The 18,836-nt window shown below is 38.4% G+C and overlaps 2 protein-coding genes across 4 annotated transcripts; both read right to left on the bottom strand.

The window, feature by feature from the left end:
• Positions 1–925: 925 nt before the first annotated feature.
• NUDT7 (nudix hydrolase 7) lies at positions 926–5,541 on the bottom strand. Of its 3 annotated transcripts, XM_034073287.1 has the most exons (5): positions 5,399–5,524; positions 5,124–5,275; positions 3,450–3,608; positions 1,695–1,766; positions 936–1,045 (listed from the first exon to the last, which is right to left on the bottom strand). In XM_034073287.1, exons 1-5 carry the CDS (start codon positions 5,517–5,519, stop codon positions 968–970), a joined length of 582 nt encoding a protein of 193 aa, XP_033929178.1. In that variant the 5' UTR covers positions 5,520–5,524; the 3' UTR covers positions 936–967. The 3 variants fall into 3 exon arrangements, with proteins under 3 accessions (XP_030907881.2, XP_033929176.1, XP_033929178.1); XM_031052021.2 differs by having other exon boundaries at positions 926–1,766; positions 5,124–5,277; positions 5,485–5,541; XM_034073285.1 differs by having other exon boundaries at positions 926–1,766.
• Positions 5,542–6,909: 1,368 nt separating this feature from the next.
• On the bottom strand, positions 6,910–14,671 carry LOC101871296 (hypoxanthine-guanine phosphoribosyltransferase-like). Its single transcript, XM_005152162.2, has 9 exons — positions 14,654–14,671; positions 12,041–12,147; positions 11,385–11,568; positions 10,534–10,596; positions 10,001–10,018; positions 9,687–9,769; positions 8,617–8,663; positions 7,896–7,972; positions 6,910–6,957 (listed from the first exon to the last, which is right to left on the bottom strand). Exons 1-9 carry the CDS (start codon positions 14,669–14,671, stop codon positions 6,910–6,912), a joined length of 645 nt encoding a protein of 214 aa, XP_005152219.1.
• Between the last annotated feature and the right edge of the window lie 4,165 nt (positions 14,672–18,836).

Below are 18,836 nucleotides of genomic sequence, written 5' to 3'. Positions count from 1 at the left end.
ACCACCAAACACAAGCTGGTATTTCAGTGCCTAAATGCTACTCCAGCACAGCAGCCAAATAATGTTATGGATGTAATTATGAGAAGCTAAAATAAAAATCTAATAATTGGGTTTTCTAGAAAATCGTAATTAGCTATTCAGGCCATACTTGGGAAACACTTGTTTGTAAAAAAGAATGAATTTTCTGAAGTCACAGCCAATTTCAAGCATATTACAGAAGCTGTTTAATGTGAAAATTTGACTGCTGCTCAATTACAGCACAGTTCATAGCAACTGCCAGCAACTTTTTTATCACACTTGCATCTGTTAGTGAATAGAGGGGGGGAAGCACATACTGTAAAACCCCAGAAGAACAACTGAGTGGGTTTTTTTTTTCACCTTATTCAATACTAAGACTAGGGCAAGTGATCCTGAAGGACACCGAATACTTTCAACTCGCACGTGCTACTCAGAGAAGATCAGCTATTTAAGGACCAGTAACTTACTCAATTCCAAACTACACTTCAAATACAGCCAAATTCAATCTTGCTTTTAAAAACTTAACCATTTGGCAATGAGATCATGACCACTGTGAATAAGCTTCTAGTTCACCAGCAATGAGGAAGCAAGGATTCACAGCACAAAGAACCCCATGTATCTGATATTGCCAGGGTGACTTCTAAAGGTTCAGCTACAGAGAAGCATTTTAGTCCTTATGAATACTCAACTCTACATTTCTTTCCTTAAGATGACTCCCTCTAGGAGCTGGGTGGGTGATGCTAAGAAGGTGCTGAGGAGCAAACTCAGTACAGTTGCCTGTACGCTGTCTTAAACAGTTTACAGAATCTCCTTGTGAGGAATGTCAAATTAAACAAAGCTAACAAAACCCCATTGAATCTTCCTCTTCCCTCCATGAGCCCAACCAAAACAAAACAAGATTGTGATAGCATGTGCCGCCTCTTAGATTTTTATTGTGCTTTGTAAGTGCTTAAAGATTCCATACAAGATTGTGCATTGTTGTCATATGTAGTATGTCACAGATAAAACTTCCAGAAGTCTTCATATTCTAATTCAAACACATAAAAATTAGATAAAATAGTATTATCTCATTATACAGAAGGCAAACCACAGAAAGTGTCTTAGGTACCATAAAACAAAGGCAGAAAGTTAAACAAATCTTCCAAAACCATATATTAAGTCCATCAGAAAGAATGTTTTGGGCAGCTCTAAACTAAATTAATAGTTATATTAATCTAGTTAGGGGTGGTCAACTTAAAAATGTTATTTTAAATAATTTACAATCAGTTCCTAATTCGGAGGAAATTCAAACTAAGAACTGGTATAAAGGGAATAAACAAAACCTTTTTTCCTCTTTCAGTATAAATTAATTGCCAGACTAATTTTTATATATTGCTCTTCTTTCTTTCATACACAGATGCATATAAATTCATGAAGTAACTCTCAGAGGATGAAATTAAGTTGTCCAGATCATAATCAATTTCAAAGGTAGGTCTCCTTCTAAAAATTACAAGAGCAAGAAATACAGCAAAGTGGGCAGTAAGTCCCCATATCCTGAATGACATTTTATGTTCCGGGTCATCATATGTAAAGGAGTGCATCCGACCGTGGTAACCAGATGAGGTTTTATAAGGCACAGTCTGGTAATTTAAGGGCTTGATAAAGTATTCCAATGGCACAACAAAAACATTGCTCACTTCATCAGGATTAGGAGAGGGCTGGAATGTATCCTCTATAAATCCTACAACTGGTGTGACCAAGTAATTCATCTAAAACAAAAAACAAAAAAATAACAAAAAAAAGCACCAAACACTGAGTTTGTAACAAGTAAAAGAATGTTCTTTATTTTAAAAACATTTCAGAATTATAAAATGAGTATAAGAAACCTAAGAAATATTCAGTTAAACATAAATAAACTCCATGCATTCTCTCTCTTGAGTCTTCCTTACTTTGGTGAGTTCTGATTTTAATTCAGATTTTCCAATTCATCTATGCTTTATCATATCTCTGTGTCTATTTTCCCAGTATATTTTCTAATAGCTCATTTATCGACATTTTTATTTTAAATACAATCACTTTTTCCACAGGGAGGGGAAATCTATTGAAACGATAGCCTGCACAAAGAGGGCACCAACAGTTTTAAGATACATTGCTAGTTCTACTTATTCTTACCAAAAGAAGCATCACTGTTAAATAAAAAGCAGTAACACTCAACATTTGGGCTATTTCATGCAAGTCTGGACACACTACACCCAAATCAGAATCACTTGGAATGTACGTACAGAGAAGAAAGTAAAATCTGTACTTAAAATTTCCGTGGTCCGAACCCACATAATATTTTCTACTAATTGAGGCAATTTGCTGGAAAACACTGAAGAGAGTTATAAAAACTAAACTGATTCTCTTTACATATAGCCTCTGAACTATGTGGCTTTAATGTTATCTCCACAGAAATTACAACTGAAGGATTAAATAAAGCATATACAGTACAATTTGAAAACTATTTTCTATTGTTTTTTAATGGGGGAGGAGGATGTTACTAACAGTGAGTAGCTACAACATACAAAACCAAGCCTTAGGCATATTAACAAAGAGAAACTGTTACCTGAAAAACAAAAATAGTCTTCTGAAACAGTACTCTCTGTACCATGGAAGAACTGACCCCATGAAATGTTGTTACTGAAACTGGCAGCCTGTCCATTTACAGTTACTTACACTCCAAAGACACTTCCAGAAGAGAAGTCTCCTTGCTACATTTCCATACAGAATCACAGTCCACATAACCTCCAGAAGTCCCTTTTCACCTGAATTAACCCTGCCTTTAACAGGATAATGAACGAGAAGACTTTTGAGGTTACATCAGACTGCTGAGGGACTTGTCTGGTTGAATTCTGCAAATCTCCATGGTCAGAGATTATGCAGCCTGACAGGAAAATCAGCTGCAGTGTTAAGCTAACCTTGTGGTGAAGACAATTTTTCTTGCATCTCATCAAAATTTCATTTGTTGTTGCCTGTGTCCCCTGTCTCAAGAAGAATCTGGTATTATCCTCTCTAAAACCACCAGGAGGTACTTGAAATGAGCAATGGGATCTCCTGCTAGCTTTCTCATCTTCAGGCTGGGCAAATGCACTTCTTTCAGCCTCTCCTCATACTCCACATACTCCACATGCCCCCCCTTACTTATCTCTGCGGCTCGCAGCTGAAACATCACCAGCTTAGCACTCTTTCTGTACTCTAGTCTCCATAATTGTACATGGTACACGAAACATGCTTTCATAAATACTAAACAGAACAAGAATCTCCTCCCTTCTCTGCTGGCAATGTGTGCCCTGCACTCTAAGAAGCAGTGGTTATTTACAGTTACAGGTTTTAAGAGGTCATTATCAACCCCACAAAAAATAACCCAACCTTATTTTCTAACCATATGCTGACTTACTCAGTTTATTCCTTACTTTATCAATTCCAGGCACAAGCCTACAGATGACTTCCACCTTCTCTGGCTGCAGTCCCACTTCTTCCTTAGCTTCTCGAAGAGCCGTATCAATTTCATCTTTATCAGTTGCATCACTTTTACCTCCTGGAAAACACACTTCCCCTGGTGATCTTCTCAGCTACAATTTAAAGGAGTACTACTGTTAAATATAACAAATTTACATTTCTTCTTGGATACACACAAATGCTTGATCTTACTGAAGATTCACTTTATGTTTATCAGTCCAAGAAGCTGGGAATGGTGGTTAAGAGGTTTCTGCAACCTGAAGAAATGTGCCTTATCAAGAACTACACAAGAGAAAGCTGGGCTTATACCCAGCTAATCCATAAACCCTTACTATCAGGATTACATATATCACTTGTGCAGTACTGTGTAATTCCTACTACACATTCTAAATATAGACTTCTCATCTTCCTGCTTGCATGAGAGATTGACAGATGAATCTAGGCAGACAGCTTGAATACTGAGATTGAAGTACTTAAGGTAAGAGTGAGAACTTCTAAAATGCACAATTAAATCAGAGAACAGTCTGGGTTGGAAAGGACCTTAAAATCATCCAGTTCCAACCCCCCAGCCACAGGCAATGATGCCTCACACTAGATCATGCTGCCCAAGACCCTGTCCAAACTGCTTTTGAACACTGCCAAGCATGGAGCTACTACTGCTTATTTGGGCAACCTGTGCCAGTGCCTCACTACCCTTACAGTAAAGAACTTCTTCCTTAAATCTATCCTGAACTTCCCTGTTCAAGTTTGAACCCATTGCTTCTTGTCCTATCCCTTTAAATATATCATAGTAATAGGCCTGCATTATCAAACATTAGTAAAAAGCCCCTTTACAACCAGCTTATCAGTAAAGGGACTGCAATTATTAGGGTCTTAAAACTTCTAAGACCTCAAAAATGCCCACTTTTCAGCCACAGAAAAACAGGCAAGTGAATAGTCCCTGTATAGAGGCAGCTGATCAGGGAAAACGCTGGCAGAAATCTTCTGGGGACTTAGGTTGCCACCTTTCACACAAGAACAGAAGAGAAACAGTAAATGCAGACTGAAAGCCACATTAATAAAAGCTGGTCTGCATTGTGTTTAAGTCATAGGAAACAATAATAATTTCATTTTCTAATCCAGAAATCACCTTTTACAGTCATACTCTTCCGGGTATCCAGCATTTTTGTGGCATCTGAATACCAGAATCATCAGCATAGAACCACTGAATAAAGTTAGAAAGGACCTTAAGATCACCCCGTTCCAATCCCCTTGCCATGGGCAGGGACACCTCACACTAAACCATGTCACCCAAGGCTTCGTCCAGCCTGGCCTGAACATTGCCAGGGATGGAGCATTCACAACTTCCTTGGGCAACCTTGCACCTCACCACCCTCACAGTAAAGAACTTCCTCCTTATATCCAATCTAAACTTCCCCTGTTAACCCATTATCCCTTGTCCTACCACTACAGTCCCGTACACTACAGTACAGGAATATCTCCTTGTAACCCCATGCACACTGCCTGGCATTAGAAAAGCAGATCCCGGCACCCGAGACGGGGACAGGAGCCAAGCCACACGGCGGGGGGCAGCACACAGGGAGCGAGACTCCGGCAGCCATCTCGCTCCCAGCCCCCGGCCCACCTACCTGCATGGACCGCACCGTGAGCAGCAGGTGCAGCTTCCCCGCCCTCACCATCAGCGGCAGGAGAACAGAGGCTCTGGCCAGCGGCAAGTGGGAGAACCTATCCCGCACATCGAACTCCCTCAAGCGCAACCTGGCCTTCTCTTTGATACTGTCTCTAGGAGCAAACAGAAAGGACCGCCATGACACAAGGCAGGTGTCTGTCGGCAGCGCTGAACCCAACAGCCGCGGTGCCTAGGCCACTGACACACCGCTCACCGCCCTTCCTCTACCCAGACCTGCTTCTGGCGAACCCGGGCAGGGCTTACGGCCGGCGGCAGCCCAGCCCGGCAGGCAGCGGAGAAAAGCCGTTTCTATCCGGTACCTTTCCTGCTCTCCCTCATGCTCCTCAGCCGCCATCTTTGTCACCCCCGACCCGAACCACCCCTTCCGCACCGCGCACCGCCCACCTGCCGTGACTGACGGCACGTTCCGCCAATCAACAAGCGGGGGTCCTTGATGGAGGGCTGAGCGCAGCGGTTTCGGTGTGGGGGTGACCGTTTTGTGGCGGCCATCGTCTGTTCCCGTTCCCAGCTTCCGAGGCTGCATGTACCCAGAGAAGGGTGACAGCAGCGTCCCGTAGTCCTCGCTGCAGCTGGGAAAACCAGGAACTGTGGAGCGGTTTGGGATAGCGGCCCTCCCTCAGGGGATGTAGGTCGGTGACAGCGGGCGGGGGCCGCTGGGCTCCCGTGTGAGCCGGTCCCGTACCCTAGGTAAAGAGCCCGGTCATACAGGCAGCTGCGTACTCATTCTCATCTGCTTTAAGGGATGGATGAAGTGAGAGATCGCAGCCTCCAGCTGCCGGGGGGCTATGGAAAAGAGTCATGGCACGGCTTTGGGAGCCGGGTCACTGCAGCCTGTAAGAGTTACAGGGCATCAAAAGACCCTCTTGGTTCAGTGCTTTTAATTTATAATGGAATAAAGCCAAAACAAACCAAGGTCTCAGAGCTTATTTTAATCATTCAGTACAAGTACGAAACAGCATCTGAAACTGCCTCCAGCTTGGTGCAGTTCCTGGGCAGTAAAATCGATCTTCCAGTTCTTGTTGCAGATGCACAAGTAGCAGAAGTAGTTTCCTGCTGCACTGGTTTACCATCTGGTTTTAACAGCTGGTAATCAGTGCTACCTGCATTTAAAGTGACACCACCATAGTACAATCAACATCGGATCCCACAAAACCCAAGGCACAACACCCCAATTGCATGGAATGTTCAAGAACTAATCTCAGTCTAGCTACTGTAGTGTTTACTTTTTAGATGTTTTTTACTATGTTTACTTGTTTTATTGCATTAAGATAAAGAATCAAATGTGTTTTCCACTAGGTATGTGCTTTGTACAGTTGACTTAATTAACATCAGGTCCTTAAATGCGTATTCAGCCTATTACAGAAAGAAATATGTATATATTTACACACACGAGCTCACATGTAAAAATAAGTGCAGTTTATATACAGTATGCCTAATGGTTTACATCATGTAGCAAGTTAATAGCATACACATGGATGTGTCCTGGCCGTGTCCCAGTCTGCTGTGATTCCAGCAGACTATAATACCCATTTTATGGCTATTGCTCTGTCAAGGTTTCACTGGAACTTGGACAAAACTGATTCACCTTTAAACTGTTCTACATAATTATTATAAGAAAAAATGTGGAATAGTGTCCTAAGAAAATGTAGTTCTTCAGGGAAAAGATTGCAATTGGTAGATTACTTATTATTCAGACATTTTAGTGTTCCAGAAGACTGATGTTATCAGATCTTATACTTCTCTTTGGCTTTCTCTTTCAGAATGCAGATGTGCTAAAACAAAAAAAAAAGTGAAAAAGTACAACTTTAGTCAATCTTTACCTTCAAAGGAAATGCAAGAATGTCTTTCAGTTGTATTCCTAGTATTGTAAGCAAAACAGAACAGTAACCTTTGAGAGTTTGGCTGCAATTTACCACTTGCAGTAAAATTGAGATGTTTAAATTACAGATGAGCTTGGAAGCAATATTTAGATTTGTGTATTCTGAAGAGGTCAGGTCTGTTCTGTTTTGTATCCCTCATATCACTTTGCAATAGCATGGATCCAGTATGCCTCTTATTAAAAAGACTTTCAAGTGAAAAACTTTTGCAGTTAACTAGATGTAAGAAGGTACTTTTGAAAACTAAGGAGGGAAGAAGAAAAATCAGCTCTTTTTGTCAGTTGTGGTCCTTCCAAGTCTGCTACTCAGTGCAGCTTAAGGAGAATGTAATGGAACAAAGGAAATAAAGATCTTAATGGACATCTTACACATGACAGGAAAACCTTCATGCACAGCCCACACACAGCCATCTTAAAGAGTTGGCTAGAAAAGAGCAATACAGGATTTCACTAAGACAGACAAACATCAAATAAAAGCCAAATTACAGGTTACTTTCTTTCCAGGTGGGGCTGGCAGATTGCATGCTGCTAGCCATCCTGGAGGATTCAGAATACTGTACAGCAGGGCTGGGCCACAAGACTTGTAGAGTAGATCCAACCCTAACTGTTTATGATTCTATGAGTCGTGGCAAGGTAAGGCATAACAAGTTCTGCATTTACACTGAACTATAAGCTTGGCATGTTAGTAATGTTTTTGCCTGTTAAATAGAACTTTCTAATGAGATTTGAAGTTTTGTTAATTGTTGAGAAGTTCTGAGTATAAGCTAATATTCTTGCTTGTTACCTGAGGTAACAGTCATATGTAACAGTTGAGGCACACATGTATGTACTCACGTTTAGGTCTCTGAAGTATTCATTGTAATCAAGTGCATATCCAACCACAAATTTATCTGGAATTTCAAAGCCTATGTCTGTAAGAAAATAGAATTGTTTTTATACTGGGGTGGTGTAAATTATTTTTAAGGACGCAGTTTGTATTCAGCCCATGCTTGAGCTGTTTAAGAGTACCTAACAAATATATCATCTTGCTTTCAAGGTACTTAGCATGATTCATTAAAAATCAGAGCCATAATTTGATGGCAAAAGTTAGAGTACCATCATCATCACTTAGTAATACAGTTAAAATGCTAAGAGAATGTGTTTTAAGAACAAAATAATTATTTAAAACCTACTTATGACATAGTCTTGGGAAAGGCAGACAAGGAGTGAGTGAAAGTCTTGAGAGTCTTCACTAGGGGTTTTCAGTTTGAAAACAAGGCAAGTTTAATGTAGAGTCAAAACAAATTCCTTATAGGATCCAAGCCAAACAAAACAAATATAATGTTTGGTTCTGTTTCTGGTATCTGGTAACAAATAGCCAAACCAATGGGGATAAAGAAAGGTGGTGGTCATAAAGTTTCAGCATGGGATAGCTGGTCATCAGTTCGGAAATTGTATGTGTTTTCTCCTCATTTCTTTTGGCCTTCCTGAAACTTGCGTGCCAGTTGTCAGACTTCCTACATGAAGTGAGATTATGAGACTCTATTTTGAACAACCAGAAAAATGCAATGCTTACAGTCTGGTCTGTAACCTGGATTTCTGTGTGTCCTTTTAACGAGCAGGCTGTAAGGCAAAGCAGAGAAGGTTATGCGTTTTTTAAATATTTCTTGCTTTAAGATGTATACTTCTACTTCCCATCCCTATAATCTTCTAGAATCATGCAGTTAAATTAAAACAATGAGATAATCACAACAGAAAGTAGTGTTCAGCCTTATAACTGAGGAAGAAGTTAAGGCACTGGTCTAGGTTCATTCCGAAGGTCTGAATTACTCCATTGTTTTATATTTATTTATTTTGCATTCTGTATCCAAAATCATTATCTCCTCATGTAGCAGTGTATCAGCAAACTAGATCAGCACAGGCAGGTAATCATGTTCAAGTGGCATTTAGATTTTAGCACGGAGGGAGGGAGAAGACGACAAGCTATGGATTTCTTCCACAAAGTCGTATCCATTCTTGCTTTTTCTATGCACTTCTGAACAAACTGAGGATCTCCTGGACAGTCATTAGGAGGATCATAAATGGTACATCAAACAAGAAATGTCTTTTCAAAGTATTGTGATTACTTGACAGACAGGTCTATTCCCCAAAAATTCCTTCTAGAGACCATCTAAAAAGAGATTAGAATGCCATTTGAAGTAATCTTGCAAGTGCTGGCAAACTCTTAGATTCTGAAAACCGGTATGACTGAGGATATTAAGGAAAATTCTTGAGTGTTGTCATTCTAGTATTGAGGCAACTGAAGTGTTGGGAAACCTATGGAAAGAGCTGAATTTCCTTCAGACATAGGGAGGTAAGAAACAGGGAATCCATCAGACTTTATGGACTATGCAAAAAAAGCCAGGAAACCTTTCTTTATTCATTTTAAGAATGAAGGTGGTAGTAAATTTCCCAGTTTAATAAATACTTATTTTTTTTAGTTTTTCAGCAGCTGCATAAAGATTGCCTCTTACTTTTACTTCCTCTTCCCCCAAACTTCAGACTAAACAAAACCAAGCAAATACCAGCATACATTGATTATTCACCTAAATGGTTTTGCTATATCTTACATTACAATACATTAGTAAGTGTGCATAACAATTATACCTTACAACTTTTACCATCTTTGGTTCATTGTCTTTCAGTTTTGAAAGTAGGGCTTTCATTGTTCTACCAGTCTCAATAATGTCCTGAAAGAGAGACAAAAATAAATTGCCCTCTGAGACTGAAAGAAAAAACAGACTGTGAGTGGATTAATTTAAAGCCCCCAAACCAGTCAGCCACCCTGGCAGCAGAGTAACATAATAAATTATTTGTTTATATGCAAAAGGTATTAACTTGCAAAACATCAGGAAAATGTCTGTGTTTTTCCCCACTATCCCCTCCTTCCCTCCTCCGCCTCCTTCCCAGTCTTTACTTACCTCTACTACTAACACATTCTGGAAAAGATCATGTAAGGAGAGAAGAAAAAAACAAAAGAAACTATTTACATGTCAACAGTGAATTACAGAGTCAGCAGAACTTTTCACTACAAACCCCAGTTACAGAGTTTTCAAAGGAGCTCGTTACTTTAACTTCTTCGGTTATTTTAGTGCTTTCTGAATAGTCTTTCAGTTGGTATTTATGGAAGCATAAAATATCTTGAGAAAGCCACTTATGTCAGGTTTTACATATTATTCTATGTATAGCAATAGCATTCTAGAGCCATACTGCAAGAGTCAGTTTTAAGATGGTTCATTTTCAGGGGCTGTGGGATAAAATGGGGAATAGAAGCATTCAGTATTGATCATGTTAAGTTTTCACTGAGACCAGTAGGAATTGCTCCCTGTTTCAAAGGGTGGCAGTTTAAACCAGTGTTAAGTCGCTGCAAGTAAGTAGTGTCAAAATTTTAATAAAGATGGAAGATACACAATAACTGTTTATTCCCTGTAAAAGCTGAATATGCTAATCATACCTTCCCATTTAGTGTACACAGTTCCTCGCCTACAATACTGATTTTTTCTGTAGGTGAATCATTCTAGAAGGAGAAAGAGCAGAGAGAAGACACATAAAACATTCTCAGAAGTGTTATTTTTTTTATGTGTATGAATGGTATGTTGCTCTTGCGTTTTGCCTACCAAATGGCACTTGCAAATCTACACAGCAATCCTTCAGTAAAACAGCTTTTAAGCATATGAGAGCAAGCACAGATTTGTTTTATAATTCCATGAAGAAATTCTAGGATATTGTAAACTGTTATATTTAGCAAAGGATAAATTTTGATCAGTGCTCAGATTTCTAATCTTCAAAAAGGGGAGAAGATAAAACAGAAAAAAAATGGCATAAGTCATTGCTTTACAATACTTGGCTCAGGCTAACTATGATTGGTTCAGGTAGAAGTTACCTGTTATCCACACACAGATTATGAAAACAAGTCTCCAATATTATCCGTAGGAATAAAAAATAATGCTGAGAGAGACAATAAGCAAGTCTCTGATGCTAAACTCTCCATATTCCCTCCCACCAAAGGGTGCCATGGTACAGACAGAGTAGAATGTGTGGAAACTGTTGGCTGGAGAGGAGGACGTTGGAAACCTGACCCTGGCTTTTTCATATTAAGTGTTCTACTATATGTTCACTCCAGTGACTATACAATATTCATATGGTCATTGGGGCAGATCAGTAAATCAGCATGTAATAAATTGAGTTGCTTTGAGCAGGATATACACATAAACTCATTTTGAGGTGGAGTTTTCATGTAAACTACCAGTATTCAGAATGTAAGTCTATGGGGAGTCTATTTCCAAAGAAGATAAAGTTGCTTACACAGTAGCTTTTTATTCTAATAAAATCCACAGTAATAGGCACAGATTTATCACCATTTTGATTTAGTGCTTTTATATGGTCCAGCAAATCAGCAAAGAATTTATAGCCTCCTTTAAGGACACAGAGTGCAACAATATGGTGGCTTCCCATATCTTGCATTATATCTCTAGCCAAGCGTTCTGTCCTGGAAGGGAGAAAAAAAAAAGAAAACAAAACAACACCCCCCCTAAGTTTTATAAGACCTGTAAAGTGTATTATATATCATGTTAGTTTGTCCCTATATTAAACAATGTCCATATTAAGATGTTGATCATGCAAATTGTGGCCATGCTAAGACAGAAAAGTTAGTTACATACTTCCAGTTCACAAGATGGTGCCTGCCTACTCTGTTTGTCATACTGTTGATTTGATCTGTTTATCTAAAGAATGCAGAATATGAAAGCTTAAAGATATTTGAGATAAAATGGAAACTTAATTGGGATTGTAGAGGAGTCCTCTAGAGTGCCTTTTGTATTAAACTCTGCAATACAAGTAGTATAGCTGCAGGGTTTCCATGTTTCTCATGGACTATGCACTGTAGGACCTCAGTCTTTTCATTTGAATGGAAATGAATCACTGTCATTGCTATCACTATTTTTTGTTGTTTACCCTCATACCTGTCCAGGATGAGTCCATGAGGGATGAAGACTCTTTCTAAATCTTCTTCATAATGCTTAGGAATGCAAAATAGATTTTTGTTATAGCCACTTTCTTCATCTTTTATCTGCAAGTGAAAGGGAAATAGTTCTTAAGAGTAACAACTGAACCCTACAGGAAAAAGCCTTTCAGTCTCTGTTTATGGTAAAAGAGTCCTGTCCCCACACACCCCAATAATGTGTCAAAATGAAAGTATACCTGAGAGCTTTTGAACTTTCTGATAGAACAGTTCACAATCTGTCTGATAATTCAGGAGCTAGTGTGCTTGTCTGAGATTTGAATAGATACTTAACTATTTTACCCCAGTCGTAGTAAGAGAAATTCTCAACCATCATAAACTAATAAAAATGACCCCCAAAAACCAAACCACCCTCTTGTATTCTCCTTTTTCTCTTCTGTGGAGCTCAGCAGCTTGCTTGTGTGCTAGACAAGCAAAAATTAAGATTATGGCTCAAAGCTTCACTAGTGTGAAATAGGTCAGCTACACACCAGTTGCATTCAACAGAAATCAATACAGTGGCTTGTTGACAGCACAGAGCTGTGGACTCAGTAGTAATAGCTTAAAGTATTGCTAGCAAACAAGTTACCTGGGAACTCTTTAGACAGATGAATTGTTTTTAGTTCTTTTTTTGGCATGTGGGAGATGAGCACATAGGTAGAAAGGAAAAATGTATGTAGGGAACAGGAATAGTTTATCACTTGCAAAACTTAAAGCAGCCACAAAAATGAGATAACCAGTTACTGCCGTTTATTTTTAACTTGGCCACAAATAGCCTACTTAATTTAAAGATAAATCTAAAGAGATGGAAGTTAACAAGAATTGCAAAGAACAGATAATTGTAATAGAAGGCAATGTATATAGAATCTCATCCTGGCTGAACTAGGGGTAATCTGCAAGTATTCAAAATTGATAGGCCTTGGTGTTCCAAGTTAAAATTACAGAGCAGCCTTGCAGTTGAGCACTGTTTAGAATGTCAACAGCACTGTTTTGCCTGGTTTTGTTGCTATTTTCTTCATGGTTGAAGTCAGCAAAGTGAAAGCTTAGTTGAATGATTGTTTTAAATTCAGCCTGTGCTTTATTCAGCTTGGAAAAGATATGGGCAGTTACACTGGTGTCAGCTGTACATCAGGCTAGACAGTAGTATCTATGAACAGGCTTTAATACAGTGCAGAACTGGTTATTATTGTTGGAGTATTGGCCAGTTTGAAATGGACTAATTTCTGCCTGTGTGAGGTTGCCAGTGGTGACAGACAGAAAACACATAGAGGATATGGGGTTCTGTCAACATGAAGCTGTGGCAGTGGGACATAATTAGAAGCATTGGTCAAAGTGGAAAGATGGTGCTTATTTGTTTGTTTGGAACATAAAAGCATAGTTTTCATTTGGAGTACAGAAAAAAAACACATTTAAGGATAGCCACTGACATGATAAACAGTTTAAAAAGTGCTGTAAAACCCTTATTTTGTTGTTTTGGTTCTGATTTTGTTTTTGTTTTTTTTTGAAACAAGAGTCCCCATCTCTACTGCATTCTGTGCTGAAATGTAATGACAGTACCACCTGTGAATTGAGCAGTTTTTCTTTCACCCAGTCCTGATACTGATTGCCATATTTAATGGATATCAGCTTTACAATTTGCTTTTGCAGCTATAAATTGGTCTTTCATCTGCACAGCGAGGTAAAGTTCAGCCTTGTTGATGATGAATTTCACTTTCTTCTGCATTTGATGAGAGGCAATACAACTGGCTCAGCTCGAGTGAGTGATGAGCTTTGTCCATGTTAATGTAACTATTGAACAAAGCTGATCTTGATGCATATAGGTGCGTGTAGTGATTACTGCTTCTAGGTACTCTGACAATGCATTTTAGTACCTTCTGTTTGGCTAACAACTATGCTCATTGAGATTATTTTGCACAATGTCTACCACATTAATATCTTGTTTGTTGCTATGTGTGAAACATTTTTAAGTTCTGCTGAAAGGTTCATGAACAGAACGTAAAGGATTGCATCAATTTGAGCTCCACATCACCATAGCAACATCCTGCATATGCCTTATAGGCTCATAAAAGCATTTGTATTGTGGCACTTGCTAAATAATACAGCAGAACTGCATTATAATAAAGCAGTCTACTAAACTATTACACAAAGTCGTTAAATTTTTAAATCATGAGCTTATAAGGTGAAGAATCAGTTGTTTAATTTAGATTCACTCTCATCTGTTGTTCATTTACTGATGTAGTTTTCTGAGTTTAAGGAGGAAAAAAAAAACCCAACAGCAATTTTGTACATTAAAGAGATTCATAAATAAGTATTGTTTCATCAGCACTGAAGGAAAGAATATGAGTATAGATATATTAACATCAAAATAATAGTGTCATAAGTTTGTAAAAAAATTTAGTCTATTAATATGCCTCCATTCTGAAAACCATTTTTTTCTCGTGAGTAGATACAAGAAACAAGGCCTTTCATCAGTCAGCATTTCTAACGTTCTAGTATTTTGTTGAAGCTAACTTATCTCATGCCCAAAGCTCCCTTCAATTAAATAAGCAAATATGAGTTCAGTATGTTGCCTTACCTGCAGTCCACGAGCCATAATCTTTCTTTGAACTATGTCGCCGGAGAATGAGTTGGTACTGTCACTGCAGTTTGTCTTGCTCTATTTTCATCTTGCAGTCAAATCATGACCTGCTTCTAAAAGGTCAAAATTGCCATCCTTGCTACACGAAGCATTACTTCTTTCTGCTAATGCACTGACATCACAATCCTAGGTTCTTACTTAATCAGATTAATCAGAGATAAAATAGGCATGAGCCCTGCTATGACCAATCACAGAAGAGGTATGGGGAACAAGAGAGATGCAAAAGGGAAGCTCATGAGTCAAATTAGTAGGAAGGACTAGGTAGGGTAGGATTTTTCTAATTGAAAATGCAAATTGGATAATGAGTTGTAGCAGATGGTAATTAAGTGGTACATGTGCAGAAGGTAATTTTACATGTCAGTTTCTTACATAATATCTACATATCCATTGTTGTGATAAAGCCCACAGCTTTTTAAGCCTAAAATGTGCTAAGCGGCTGAAAAAAAGAATGGTATTTGCAAGACCATGCTTTTAAAGATGACTTGAAGCAGAGAGGTCTGCAGCTGTTGAGACATGGTGAACTTTGTCTGACATTCTTCCAGGGCATCCTTTCATAAAATGAGGGGGTGATAGTTCGAGTAACATGATTCACATCATTTAAAATCAAATCTCACTGACATTCACTGTAATCTGATTAGGGTACCAAACTGCACTATTATCTGGGATTAACATGAAGGTTTTAGATTTCAAAAAATTAATCGTACTAACAAAATGAGATAAAGCCAGCTTGCATGCAACATTACAGAATGTTCTTACCAGCTTGGGAACATTTTATTAATTCATGGAGTGTTGTGTTTTCTTGGGGAGAGGGCACATTTATGAAAGAACATTTTTCTTTTTTCTTTGTAGTCTTGCTGATGCTCTTCAAATCGTGGTTGATAACACTTGGGATAACACAGAAATACTCTTCTAAGTGGATTAATGGGCATATCCACAAATTTCAGTGATACATTAAATAGTAGTACTATTTGGGAGCTACTAATAATGCCTTGAGGCTACTTGGCTTCTGTTTCATGCAGTTAGCAACACTTTCCTTCTGCAAATTCCCACTGTATTCCCTACCTTACACATGTGAGCTCCCTATCCTGTTAAAAGCCTTGCTTGTCTAATTCCTAGTTTAACACAGTCCTTTCTAGCTGGGAGTAAATTGTGTCAAAAAACCTGGAGAATTTCCTCAACAAAATCCTGCTTTGAAAGGAAACATTAACAAAACCCATACATGTAAAGAGCAATGGCTTGAGCAGATACTCTCCCTTCATTATTCTCAGGAGCCAAAATGAAGGTGAACAGCAGCACTGCTAGGGAACTCATGCAAACATACGTTGCCTTTGTAAGTGTTTGTGGAGAAAAGTAAGAGAAAAGGGGGGCTGGGAATCTCAGACTATTTTGTGTGTTTTCTCTCTCCTGAGCTTTTCAGCACAGAGTAATTTAAATTTAGCTATGCTGAAAGGGTGCTGGAGCTCTAGAGAGCACTGAATAGATGATGCCATGGTAGAATACTAAGTGCAGCAGTATTGCTCATACAGATTGCCCATATATCACACCTACAGCTTTAGATTACTAGTTCTAGGATTTGAACTTTTTTTTCCCCCAATTACAGGCAAAAAAAAACCATATCTAGATTTTGTATTTGTTGATTCACTTGTAATTTTCCACACTTAAATAGAATTTAGTGTAGTTTTGCTAAGATCAATAGCATGTATGAGACTACTTGTTTAAATGTCTTTTTAATAAAGGGGCTAATTATTGGTACTGTCTCAGTTTGCAGTTTCCAACAGCCTAACTGAGCTGAGTTACTGAAATTACAGTGAAGAAATAAATGTTGTGTGCATATGTGATATGACCTGTAGCACCCAATTTAACTCTGCCCTTTTGTTAAATGCTCTGTTCTTTATATTACGATTTTTTTTGTGCACTTGATCTCTGTGTAGCAAAACGTTGACTGAAGATCATGCATCCTAGGCAGGCTTAAAATATTCTCAAGTGTAACATGGTCTGTCTATTAGACCACCTCTGTTGTGTAAATTACTTTTATAAATCCCTGAAGTCTTTAATGCAGGCAAGTTTGATTTTACATTACTCATATTTTCATATACACTGGACCTTGCAAAGCTTTGTCTCATTTAGGCACTGTAGTGTTTGATCTCATTTGAACTGAGTCCAGTTCTAAAGTCCTGTTTAACCCTGTTTGAGAAAAAGATTGCAGAAAATCCCTCCCACTGACTTTATTTCTGAGTTTTTGCTGCACTGGGAGTATTGTCTGAGCTACAAATAAGAGCCAACTTTTTTACTAGAATCCATGTTTAGAAAGAGCAGGAGAATTTCATTTAGAAGTGGTACATGCATATATATGCATGTGTTATATAATTATAGTATTATTACATTTTCTTAGCAAGTACCGATTTCTCTTCAGACAAACTGACAACAAAATAAACTGTTGTGATATTGCTTTGTGATGTGGGCGTCTGTTCAGCTGGAATGAGATTCCTCTAATTGAACTGGAAGAATAAGTGTATTCTACTAAAATCCCCATAGATGGAAAGTGTCAGACAGGCCACCATGTAGCCTCCAAAACTTTATGAAAGGATTCATGAGAAAAAGTCAATAGCCCACCAGGGAGGAAAAAAAGCAGATTTTAGAACTCCGGGAGATTTGGAATAGAAAAGTATAGTGTTGGGAAGAATATACGCTTTCATTAAACTTTAAGCTCGTTCAAGAAGCCTCTGCTTACTCTATCTAAAACTCAGAAAACTACTTCCCAAATAATATTTGATTTAGGTTTCTCAGTAAATTCCATAGGACCATAATAGTAGCCACATATCACTATCAGCTGGCAAGTACTTGAAAATCCAATAAACGTGTTAGTGGACTCAATTAGTGGGCTGAGATTTGCATTATGAAAGTTACTGCTACAGTGACTATTTTTATTGTCCCATTCTGAAGGAAGAAAAATTCACAGGTGAAAGGTTCATGCTAAGAGAGTCCTTTGTCATTGCTGAATAATGGAAATAGAATGTAGCCAGTTGGCGTCCTTATGTGGTGTCTCAGTTGTATATTATGGGATCATGCTCCCATAGGAGAGAACAAAAAAGTGTATGTGCTTATGTATTTGTTCCATATAGGAGTCCCAAGTGCATCTTTTTTAAAAGTAAAATGTTTTGAGTAAACCACCAGTGAATCTGCTCTCTATCTACTGCCCTCCTCTAAATAAGACAATACTGAGAGAGCCAGTAAGATAGCCTGTACAGACAGACCGGAGATTAATTAGATCAGCACTGATAGCTTGATAAAACAGCATCCAGTCAATACAGAACAACACTGCTCTTGTCCTTGAGTCTATTCTCTGAACTACTGAATCAATAATTACTTTTTTCAGGACATGATTTTGCTGTTTACATACCTAAGTTCATTACAGTTTGAAGTAACTGGTCTTGAGACTAATGTAATAATTTCAAAGGTCCTCAATAACATTGTATAGTCACTAATTAAATCCTGGCATTTTCTTTTAGTTATCTTGAATTGGAAGTAAATTGGAAGTATCATACATGTTCCATTAGATTACTAAAACCTTACAAATCAGAGAAAGCGTCCACTAGAGGGAAGCCTCTACCATGGAAGACAGTACTTGCCAAAGGGGAAGAAAAGCCTACATTTTATGAAGCAGACTTTCCAGACTAAGAAACTCTGTGTTCAATTAATAACTGCACAGATATCTCAAAGAAATGCAAATACAATCATGTAATTTAAAACAGGCGTCTTAAATATTTAGACCAGTTCTGAACTTGTATAATTGTGGATTAAAGGAAAACTGCTCTGATTTCCATCACTGGAGACTTGACCCATGGGCTTCATGTTCCAAGTGGCTAATAAAACCTTAAATTAAAGCTGATAGTTTGTATTCAGTGACTGATGTGTTATTAGGAAACCTAATTAATACACTTTGAAATGGCTCAACTTTAGTAATTTGGAGCCCATCCTAAATCTGTTTTTTGTTTGGCACTTTTAAGTCTAAGATAAGAACAGCTGCTTAATTGGTTTTTGTTTAGAAAAATCACACTGCACATCTCCTGGTAAACAGTGCAAGCTTATTATTAGAAATTAGAAACACTTTTGCTCTTTT

This window comes from Melopsittacus undulatus, chromosome Z, assembly GCF_012275295.1.
Source record: "Melopsittacus undulatus isolate bMelUnd1 chromosome Z, bMelUnd1.mat.Z, whole genome shotgun sequence".
Lineage (NCBI taxonomy): Eukaryota > Metazoa > Chordata > Aves > Psittaciformes > Psittaculidae > Melopsittacus > Melopsittacus undulatus.
The sequence above is the reverse complement of the archived record's forward strand: the minus strand, read 5'-3'. Positions and strand labels throughout refer to the sequence as shown.

What these genes read in the sequence shown, in the direction of transcription:
- LOC101871296 (XM_005152162.2), bottom strand. An exon ending in CATGGACTCATCCTGGACAG is followed by an intron (nt 11,569 to 12,040) that starts GTATGAGGGTAA and finishes TCTCCCTTCCAG; the next exon opens with GACAGAACGCTTGGCTAGAG. An exon ending in AAGATGGTAAAAGTTGTAAG is followed by an intron (nt 8,664 to 9,686) that starts GTATAATTGTTA and finishes TTTGCCTTACAG; the next exon opens with CCTGCTCGTTAAAAGGACAC.
- NUDT7 (XM_034073285.1), bottom strand. Translation starts at nt 5,519, where the DNA reads ATGGCGGCTGAGGAGCATGAGGGAGAGCAGGAAAGGTACCGGATAGAA. An exon ending in TCACGGTGCGGTCCATGCAG is followed by an intron (nt 3,609 to 5,123) that starts GTAGGTGGGCCG and finishes TTTAAATTGTAG; the next exon opens with CTGAGAAGATCACCAGGGGA. An exon ending in TTGTGCCTGGAATTGATAAA is followed by an intron (nt 1,767 to 3,449) that starts GTAAGGAATAAA and finishes TTTTTGTTTTAG; the next exon opens with ATGAATTACTTGGTCACACC.